The sequence below is a fragment of the Trachurus japonicus genome, chromosome 9, assembly GCF_045865225.1.
Source record: "Trachurus japonicus isolate A0001 chromosome 9, Traja_1.0".
Classification (NCBI taxonomy): Eukaryota; Metazoa; Chordata; class Actinopteri; order Carangiformes; family Carangidae; genus Trachurus; species Trachurus japonicus.
The window spans coordinates 10726365-10736604 of record NC_140915.1 but is presented as its reverse complement, the minus strand read 5'-3'; the positions used below and the strand labels follow the sequence as shown (position 1 = coordinate 10736604).

General features: G+C 40.9%; 1 protein-coding gene across 1 annotated transcript; it reads right to left on the bottom strand.

Moving 5' to 3' along the window:
* Positions 1-3426: 3426 nt before the first annotated feature.
* Positions 3427-9440, bottom strand: dmrt2a (doublesex and mab-3 related transcription factor 2a). The gene is made up of 3 exons (XM_085788094.1): positions 8988-9440; positions 5983-6085; positions 3427-4702 (listed from the first exon to the last, which is right to left on the bottom strand). The coding sequence occupies exons 1-3, from the start codon at positions 9438-9440 to the stop codon at positions 3519-3521; spliced, it is 1740 nt and encodes a 579-aa protein (XP_085644220.1). The 3' UTR covers positions 3427-3518.
* Positions 9441-10240: the final 800 nt, after the last annotated feature.

Sequence of the window (10240 nt, the reverse complement as noted above, 5' to 3'; positions counted from 1 at the left end):
TGAAACTCATGACACTGCGTTTTTATAGCAGCAGCTTCACATCAAAATGAAATGAGATTTGATTAATTTCCCCCAAAATCCAGCCTGTTTTCCTTTTTTTGTTTAGATTAAATTTAACTCTCTATAGTGAATCATTTTTATGTTTTTTGTGCATTAATTCCTGTATTTTGAACTCATCCTCATCCACGTGTCTTGTTTTACACAAAGTTCATTAAGTCTATGAAATTATACTGAGGACACACCTGTAAAGCATGCATCAGAGAAAAGCTCACAGCTGTATATATATATATATTTTTTAAACTTTTGTTATACTATGTGTATCAATCAATCAATCAATTTTTATTTATGAAGCGCATTACATGCACAAGGAAAACTCAATGTGCTTTACAATAGTTAAAAAAATTATTATACAACGCAATAATAGTGCAAACAACAAAGTGCAGCGCTTTTAAAATTTAAAGCAAGACAAAACAAAAAATAAAACATACTGTGTATAGCAGAAATACTGTATATCAGAAATATAACTATAATACCATCTATTTACATGTAAAGAGATTTTATTATTGTGCCTTTTTCCACTAGAATAAAAAGTAATGTAACTAATAGAAACTATTAATATTTCAGATCATGCGTGTGTGAGTCCGACAGATGTAACTGTGTATTAACGTCATAACAGTGAAGTGAACAGAGATGGTTGTTAAAATAAAGTTGATCAATATTTCTTTTGTTTTTTTCCATCGTTTCCATTCAAATCAAAGCAACACGTGTGAACTAGAGTGAGTGACACCTGTCACACCTGTCTTTGTTCAGGTGTCACCACCAGGTCGTAATAAAGTCTGTTGTTGTTTGTTTGTTTGTTTTTTCTGCTGCAACATAAACAAACTTTCTAAAGAAGAAAGAAGCCAATGTTACAGTGAGTGACAGAAATATGTTGTTGTTGTTGTTGTTGTGAGTGAGACGTTCAGATCAACACAACTGTGTGTATCTGCAGCCCGTTAGCGTAGCTTTCATTTCAGACTGAGGTTTTTGTGTAGAATAAACAAATGAGATATAGAGTACTACTGACAGATTGTGTTACGTATCTGTTCTCACTGTTCTATATATCTCTCTATATATATATCTATATCTCACTATTGATCTCAATGGAGCGATCGCTGCTTGTTTTTCCATATTGATCTGCTGATGTGACAGTGGCACAAGTGTGTGGATCATCATCTGGCTCTTAAACTGCACAAATTAACTGCACAACTCTCGTAACGTGAGATTAGGAAAGATTCATGGATCTGATCCGATCAGATTTAGTTTATATAGTTTTACAAATTAAAGGGATACTTCACCCAAAATCGATAATTCACCAATCATCCTACTCACCGTCATGCCAAGGAAGGGTTTGGAGGACTGTCAGTGTCGTCAAAACGCTTTAGGAGTTCCAGGGGGGGTCCGGCTGGCAACGGATTTTCATATAATGGCGGTGGATAGAGTTCACTATTGAATCGTCCAAAACACACACTATGAAACATCCAGATACCTCCATACTGCTCGTCTGTACTGACCCAAGTGTCCTGAAGCCGCCACATGGAAAAGTTGTTGGGAAATAATTAATTTGATCTCTATTTTTAGCCTTGTTGTAGCAGTAGCTCCCAGTGGCTGTGTGAGATTTTATGCAAGATGTTCTTCTTCATACATGCAATGGTTTACAACGACGAACGAACATCTCACAGCAAATCTCTCGTATTATCGATTTTGGGTGAAGTATCCCTTTAAGTGCAGGTGCAGGTAAAAAAAAAAGAAAAGAAAAGAAAGAAAAGATGTTAAATTGCATTGAACAGATTTTTTACTTCCTGTTTTAGTTCAGAATAAATCTGAAAACTCAACCAGCTGCAGCACAAAATGTAATAAATAAATGTTACAGTCCCACATTCAGCAGCTCAGTTCACACACACACACACACACACACACAGAGTGGGGAAACCATGGCAACCAGTGGGCACTTGTGAAGTGAATTCAGTTTTCTGTGGTGACACTAAATGTCATCATCAGACTAAAACCCAATCACAGCAGCAGCAGCAGCAGCAGCAGCGATCAGTCAAGAAGAGGAAGAAGGAGAAAGTGAAGTGACGGGACGACTGATCTGTGGTTGGACGGTGAAGTGGTTTGGCACACACACACACACACACACACACACACACACACTTGAAATATGAATGTCGTACTGTAGGAAGAAGAAGAAGAGATTAACGACGTTTTTCTTTTTAACCTCTCATCTTGTTCATTACTGCATGGATCAGTGTTCTGCAGCTCATGTGAAACCCATGTTTGGAGCCGTCTTTCAGCATCGGGACACACACACACACACACACACACATGCACACACACACACACACACACACACACACAGAGTGAACTGAGAGGCCGTAACTGGAAAGGAATGAGTGGAGAAATGCATCTTGAACGGATGAGACGATGCTGCTCACAGATTAATGGGATGATATCGTGTTTCAAATCCCAGAAAACTCACTCACTGTGTTAGTCTGTTAGTCCACCGCTCTGTTACATTCACACTCTGTATTCATACATAAAATGTGTTCAATTATATAAAAAGACGTGAACTTAAACTGTATTTTTAATTAAAATCTCTCGGGCGAATAGGTAATTAACTGTTTAAATGGCACAAATGTCAAAAACCACTTTACTTTTTTTGTTATATATTATTAAATACAGCATAACATATATTTAGATTATGTTAGTTGACTTTACGTAATACCAGTGCATGTGAGTTGTGTGAGCTGTTTAGATTAGTAACTGTCACTTATTTAAAGAATAAAAATAAAAATACAGCGCTTTTATTTTGATAATATTTCACTGTGCACAAAATATGTCAAAATAAAAGCTGTAGTTACATTATAAAGACTTAAATCCTCACTAATTTCTTTATTTTATGATTAAAAATGTACCCAAATCCAAACATTTACAACCCATCTTGATATTAACAGGCCTGTATAATAAAGTGGTATATTTGTTTTCTGTGTGTTTGTGTTAAAAGTGTGAACTGTCTCTGATTAAAGTGCGTATAGCTGCGGCTACAGAGCGGTTTTTATTAGTGGGCGCTGCAGACTAACTCCTGACCTAAACAAAAACCTGTTCACAGTTAAACGTGTCATAACTGCAGAAATAAAATGAAATACAAGACTTTTTATGAGAAAGAGTTCAGTCTTATAAAGTTTATTGACATGAGGAAAACATTGTGGATAATGTTTAAATACTCTACACAATAAAGTTATTAAACATGCACATGTAAAATATAATATACTGTACATAAATATTAAATCATGGAGGAAGAGGAAGAAAATAAAAAAGAAAAAAAAATTCCAGCTGGTCTGTTTTGGTTTTTTTAGTGTTGTTTTTTTCTTCGGTCGGTCGGTCGGTCGGTCAGTGCCTGTGTTTGAGTCGATGTGAAACGTCCTCGGAGACAAACCTGCTATTTATAGTGCGAGAAGAGAACAGACACTTGATGGAAGTCAGTGGAACGCGCGGCTCATGGCGGGCGTCGGCCGTTTCAGGATGGCTTCCACCGAGAAGGACAGAGACTCGCCGGCCGCCATCTTGGTCCCCATGACGGGCTTGGACAGAAAGTCTTTGGCGTACCTGTCGGCCATTTTCATTTTCATTTGAACGTCCTTGGCCGAGCCTTCCCTGAACTTGCGGGCGGCTTCTTCTAAGAGCTCTTTGCAGTACGGCGGCCGGGGCTCGCCACTACCATTACCGCCACTGCCGCCGCTGCCGCCGCCGCTGGTGGTTTTTTCATTGAGCGAGTGCTGGATGAGCGAGTGGAAGGAGTTGAGTTTCATAGAAAGCTTGGCGCTGTCCTTGCTCAGCTTGTGTTGGGAGTTTTGGGAACTTTGGGAATGCGAGTTGACGGAAGGGAAGGATTGTCCGAAGCTCCTCTTCGGCGGCGAGAAGGCCGAGCATTCCCTCTGCTGCGGCGGCGCTCCGGGAGCTTTGTGTTCAGCCGCCGCCGCCGCTCGGGATCCCTCCAGCTTGGCGGCGAGAGCGTCGGTGGCGTCCTGCTGCTGTTGCTCCGGCAACTGGCTCTCGGCGACGGGCATGGCCTTGGGCTCCCAGACGGCGCCGCCGGGCTTCATGTTCTGCACGGCCGTGGCGTTGAACAGACACTGCTGGTAGAGCAGCGCGTCGCCCAGGTTGGCGGCGGCGGTAGCGGCGGCGGCAGAGCGCGGCCACATCATGAAGCCGCCGCCACGCGGGTAGTGGCGGTAGGTGGTCGCCACGCTGACGTTGGAGGAGATGAGCTCCACGTTGGCGCCGCCGTTGCCTGGATACTGCATGGACAAGTCGAGGCAGTTGGGACCGATGAAGCCGCACACGTCTTTCGGCGGTGGCGGCGGCGGCGGCTCTACCGAAGCCACCGGCGAGTAGGCCGTCTTGTAGGAGCTGTACTCTGCGGCGGCGGCGGCGTGGTGGTGATGATGATGCACCATGCTGTTGGGGAAGATGAGCGAGGCCGTGGCCGCCGCCGCTTGGCTGCTCTCCATCAGCTCGCGCTCTTTGTACTCGCGCTCCAGCATGATGGTTTCCAGCTCCTTGTCGGCAAACGCTCTCCGCTTCCTCATGCGATCGCTGAGCGGCGGCGGGAGGCTCGGGTTGGACGCCGCCAAGAACGGATCAGACTGCACCGGCCGATATCCTGTCAGCAGAAAGAAAGAAAGAAAGAAAGAAAGAAAGAAAGAAAGAAAGAGGGCCGCCATTTAATTTAATACGAGCTTTATTAACCTACAAAACTGTCTGAAACTGGATCATCTTATTTCTTTACTTTACTTTTACTTTATTTGTTTATTTGACTGGGACAGCGCACATCAATGTACATATAAAAACATGTAAACGTGCCGGATTGTAGCATCGATGCTAATTTCCATCCGGAGTCCCAGAACATAAAAACAATACAGTAACAGGGGAACACAGTTATATACACGACATGACGAAGCAGACAACAAGGTAAAAAAACAGGTCAGATAATCAGGCCAGTAATGGAACCTGGACAGTTTGGGAAATAAAGTGCAAGGCGCAAAGTGCTGGGCCAAAGTGACAGGTGCTAAAGTGCAGGAGTACATGGGTACCAAGTTGTATTGCACATTGCCCTAAAGTGCACTCAGTTTAAAGTGCCAGGTGTATTGCATTGCATAGCGCATCGGATTAAAGTAAAAGTAAAATTAAAGAATGACATGGTATGTTATCCACATATTATAGCAACTAAACATTCTATCCATCCATGTTTCCATTGCACAACCGCACCCTGACTTATTATTGCACATGAACCAGCCATAAACATTCGCACATAATAACTATACCTCCATTATTTCAGACATACCGGTCACAAACATTCGCACATATTTCCTTAGATAGTGTTAAAAACGTATTATCAAATGTTTTGCAACCTGTATGTAATTGTGAATCATGACCTTGTATACTGTATAATTGTGTTTTTGTAATCAGGGCGTCATTGAAAAAGAGAGCTCGCTCTCAATTGACCTTCCCTGAATAAATAAAGGAGAAATGAAAATTATGACGCCCGCCAATGCAATGTGTTTCGGATTAAAGGTTTGATGTCAAGAGGCAGAAACGTTTCTACAGAAAAACATGCAACAGAGCTGTTTACACCAGATATGAATCAAGCTGCTCTTATACGTTGTGACAGTGATGGGAGACATTTGTATTTGTAAACTTCTTTCACGTGCCAAAAAAGTTAAACGACCCACCGCTCTCAGATGTTAGTGAGACAAAAAAAGAAAAGAAAGAAATCCAAGACAAGCTGCGAGAGAGAGAGAGAGAGAGAGAGAGAGAGAGAGAGAGAGAAGGAGCGTTTAGTTTAGTTGAAGCACAGACAAGAGGCCGAGCCAAGAAGAAACAGATCAGAAAAGCCGGAGCAGAAAAGAAATAAGACATGTCTCTCGTTGTCAGATTTGTTACCTTCGAGGATGCTTTTGGCGAGCATGGTGGACGGTCGAATGTGTCGCTGATATATCGTCCTCCTCTCCGCTGGAATTTGTTTCCCAGAGATTCCTTTCTTATCCTGAGAAACATAACGAGAAAAAAAAGAAAAAGGAAAAAGAAAAAGAAACAGACGTGAGTGAGCGAAGACGAAGACGACAACGTGCTCTCAGGATGTTTTCCCTTTAGCCTTAAATAATACTCGATTTGTCACAGTTAAGCTCCGTGTTATATATCTGTGTTTGGATAAATGTTAAGACAGACTTCAAAATAAAGGTCATTCCACACTTTTATGATTTGATTTTTTTTAAAGCTATATTCAAAATAACTTAAAGCTGCATCACTGTGTTTATGAGATGTAGTTCTATCATTCAATAAACACATATAATGAGTTTTAGCATTTCACATTTATACAAAAACAGAGAAATTGCTCAAGAAAATATTAAGATTACACAACTAAGATTGGACGCATTTACTTCACAACAATGTTTTTGAATATTTGCACTAGACTGTGCAATAATAAATTGAACAAACGACAACAACAGACAATAATTAAAACACAAACGTACAAATCCTGATAGTGCAAGTAGTAGTATAGATATGATATTTAACAATGGTGCTCAGTGTTTTAGTGTTTGACTTATAATAAATATATTGATATTCTTTACTTGTGTGCAAAAAAAAAATCTAACAAAACATGGTCTTTTTCTTTTTCTGTTTCCTCCGTTTCCCTGAACCTTAAACACGAATCTGATCGACAAACATGAAACCACAAACCGGAGCATGAAGTTTGTATTTAACGGTGGCTGTTGTGTTGTGTTACAGTTTAGGTAAAATAATCTGCAGCGTCGCCGTGAGACAGAATTAAAGAAACCCACAAAGTCTGACATGTAATTATGTCACATTCATTAAATCAAAGCTCACACTGTCTCATAGTTCAACGCTGCTTTCAGCCTTTGTGGGATATTTTCTGACCTTAAACGCTACATGAAAAGTTGCTGTGCAACTAAAATTAAATTAAAGAAACAATCAAACATGAGTATACGAGTGTATGTGGATGACGGGCATAAATTAAAAGTGAAATCTATTTTAAATCTGTCTTTAGAAGCTCAGAAATCAGAAGAAGCAGGAAAATAGGGCAACCAACCAGATTATAAAGCGTTATAAGGCTGGAAATTATGTGATCGTCACACAACAAAAGATATGAACCTGAACCCGGAAAAATCAGAGCAGGCGATCAACAGCTTGTAGTGTGTGTGTGTGTGTGTGTGTGTGTGTGTGTGTGTGTTTCTACATGTCTGACATGTTTTCTCCTCTCCATGACTCTGGACTCACTGGATTCACAAAGTAAATAAAGCAGAAGACCTGCAGAAGCTAAACCAACATCTGTAAATCCACACACAGCAGCAGAGCAGCAGCAGCAGAGCAGAGCAGAGCGTGCTGCGTTCAAGGACAGCGTCAGAGATCAGAGAGAATAAACCTGCAGCGTGCACGTGAATGTTTTTAATTGTGTTGTGTCTTATCTTTTGTGTGTTTTTTGTTTGTTGTTGTTTTTTGCACAGAAAGTGGTGCTGACTGAGCTCTTTAATTTGTTGTATCAGGCTATAATTTATCTGTTCATCTGTATACAGTGAAGTAAATTGGCCATTCATCTCCGCCGGCTCGGCCATTGGTATGTGCCGATTTACAAGGCTATTCTTGGGATGACTCCATCTTATTTATCATCCCTTTTAATCTTGAATAATAGGGCCTACACAGTCTCTGCTCTCAGGACTTCTGTCATTTTACTGTTCCTAAGGTGAGAACAGAAATGGGGAAGAAAGCTTTTAGATTTTCTGCTCCGAGTACACAGAACATTTTGCAGTCAGAGCTCAAACTCCAAAGTCTGGTATCTCTGAATGTATTCAAGTCCATGATAAATTCCATTACGTACATCCAGGCTTCAGGAGTGCAAATGTTTAATTTGAGTGCAAATGTTGTAAATTCTTTTAACTAATTTTGAAAATTCAATTGTTATTTGTATCATATTTGTTTGTTTCTTTTTTGTCTACTATGATTAATGTTAAGATGTGTTGAAACTTTATGTGCTGCCATTCTTGAACCAGGTCTCTCTTGCAAAAGAGATCTTGGACCTCAATGAGACAAACCTGGTTAAATAAAGGTTATAATAATAATAATAAATGTTGCACTTGAATGCATCATAGCGTTTTAAAACAGGGGCATTTGAAGGCCTCTATCTGCACACACACATTCATCTTAGCACAACTCCATCAAGAAACCCTGTTCTGGTCTTTGCATTGCTGCATCTCCATCCATTTTATCCATCGTAAACAGTTCATCTCACCTAAATGTATTTAACTGCACTATAGTACATCCTGTTTTTTGTTTTGTTTGCTGTTTTGTTTGTTTTTGTTTTTTTATAGTCGTGTCATGTTAATTGTCTCCTTTTGTAGTTTTATTGTCTGTTGGTTTCTGTTTGGATACCTTCCAATTCGTGTGCAGATTTTTGTGTTTCTTGTGTTTGAACGCATCTATTCTTTTAACAAATTTTGAAAATTAAATTGTTGTTTGTAGGCTATTCTATTTGTTTCTTTCTTTTTTGTCTACTACTATGATTAATGTGAGGATGTGTTGAAACTTTATGTGCTGCCTGTCATTCTTGGCCAGGTCTCTCTTCATCTCAATGAGACAAACCTGGTTAAATAAAGGTTATAATAATAATAATAATAAATGTTGCACTTGAACGCATCATAGCGTTTTTAAAACAGGGTTAAAATGGCTTTTAACACCTTGCCAGGAGGACTATACAGTCGGAAATTTGCCTCTGCATGGCTAACACTGGCACCTTTACATTTATTAATGTTCATTAATGTGCACTGTCCTCCTTAAATAAATAAATAAATAAATAAAACACACACACATACATGCACAGGCTACATGCACACCCCTCCCTGCCCTCTGACCCCTGGTGCTGCTCCTCTTACCTCCGTGGCCTGCTGCCTCCTCAGCGCCACCTGCGCCGCCATCACCCGCTGCCGCTCCACCACCAGCAGGCAGTTGGCGCACTGGCAGTCTCTCCAGCGGCAGAACCGCTTGTGTCCCTTCAGGCAGGACACGACGCCGTGGTTCCGGCACCGGGCGCACTTGGGCGTCCGGCTCAGCTTCCTCTGGTCTCCCCCTCCTCCTCCTCCTCCTCCTCCTCCTCCTCCTCCTGGACACTGCTGCAGACCGGTGCTGCTGCTGCTGCTGCTGCTGGGACCAGACTGCTGCTGCTGCTGCTGCTGCTGCTTGTCGTCGCTCTTTATGTCTTCATCTCCATCTCCGTCGTCCTCCTCCATCGTCGTCCTCTCGGAGTCAGGAAGCAGCATCAAGTCGTCGCTCTCCGTCTCCAAACTCTCCACGTCGATTTCAAACTCGCACCCGGCGCTGTCTGACATGATGATGTCTGACTGACTGAGACTCTGCTGCACTGCACCGACTATACCGACCGAGCCCTCGATCCGCCGGCTGTCGTCGCAGCAGCTAACAAACACCCTGCAGTTATACCGTGAATTATTTAGACCTGTGTGAATAATATGAGACACGTCAGGATCACATCGCTATAGGCTATATAGTACACCCCAATTAATTTACTGCACTTATATATCTAAACCCTCGTGGCCACTCATCTAAAGTCACAACACTGACTTCATGTCTCCACCTGCCTCCTGCATGTTGACATCTTTTCATTAGAATTCAAAAAATATATATCCAGTTTATCCAGATTTTAAAAAGCTGACTCCACTTGAAAAAAAAAAAATACTAGGCTACATGTTTTTAATTTATTCTGAATAACCACAGTAATAACATTTGGCTCATATTCTGCTGTTTTTCATTTATAAATGCAAAATATAAGAGCAGGCCAATAAACACAGGATGACTTTAAACTATACTTAATATCAATATGCAAAAATATAAGAATTGTTATTTTTCTCAAACGAACATAACAATTAATCTAAAAGAAATAAACATTTATTGTCACAGGTGTGTTTACTGGGTACTTTTACATTAAACTTGTTTCTTATTCAGGCCTGTGATAATAGGCCTTTTCTAAAATAAAATGTAAAAAAAAAAATAAAGGACCATAAGGGTATTTGTTTTTTATTATTATGACAGTCCAATTATTTATTAGGCTGTGTATCCATTAATAGCAGATTGTCCCTGTCCTTCCTCTGTCCCTGCAGACATGCAGCCTAAA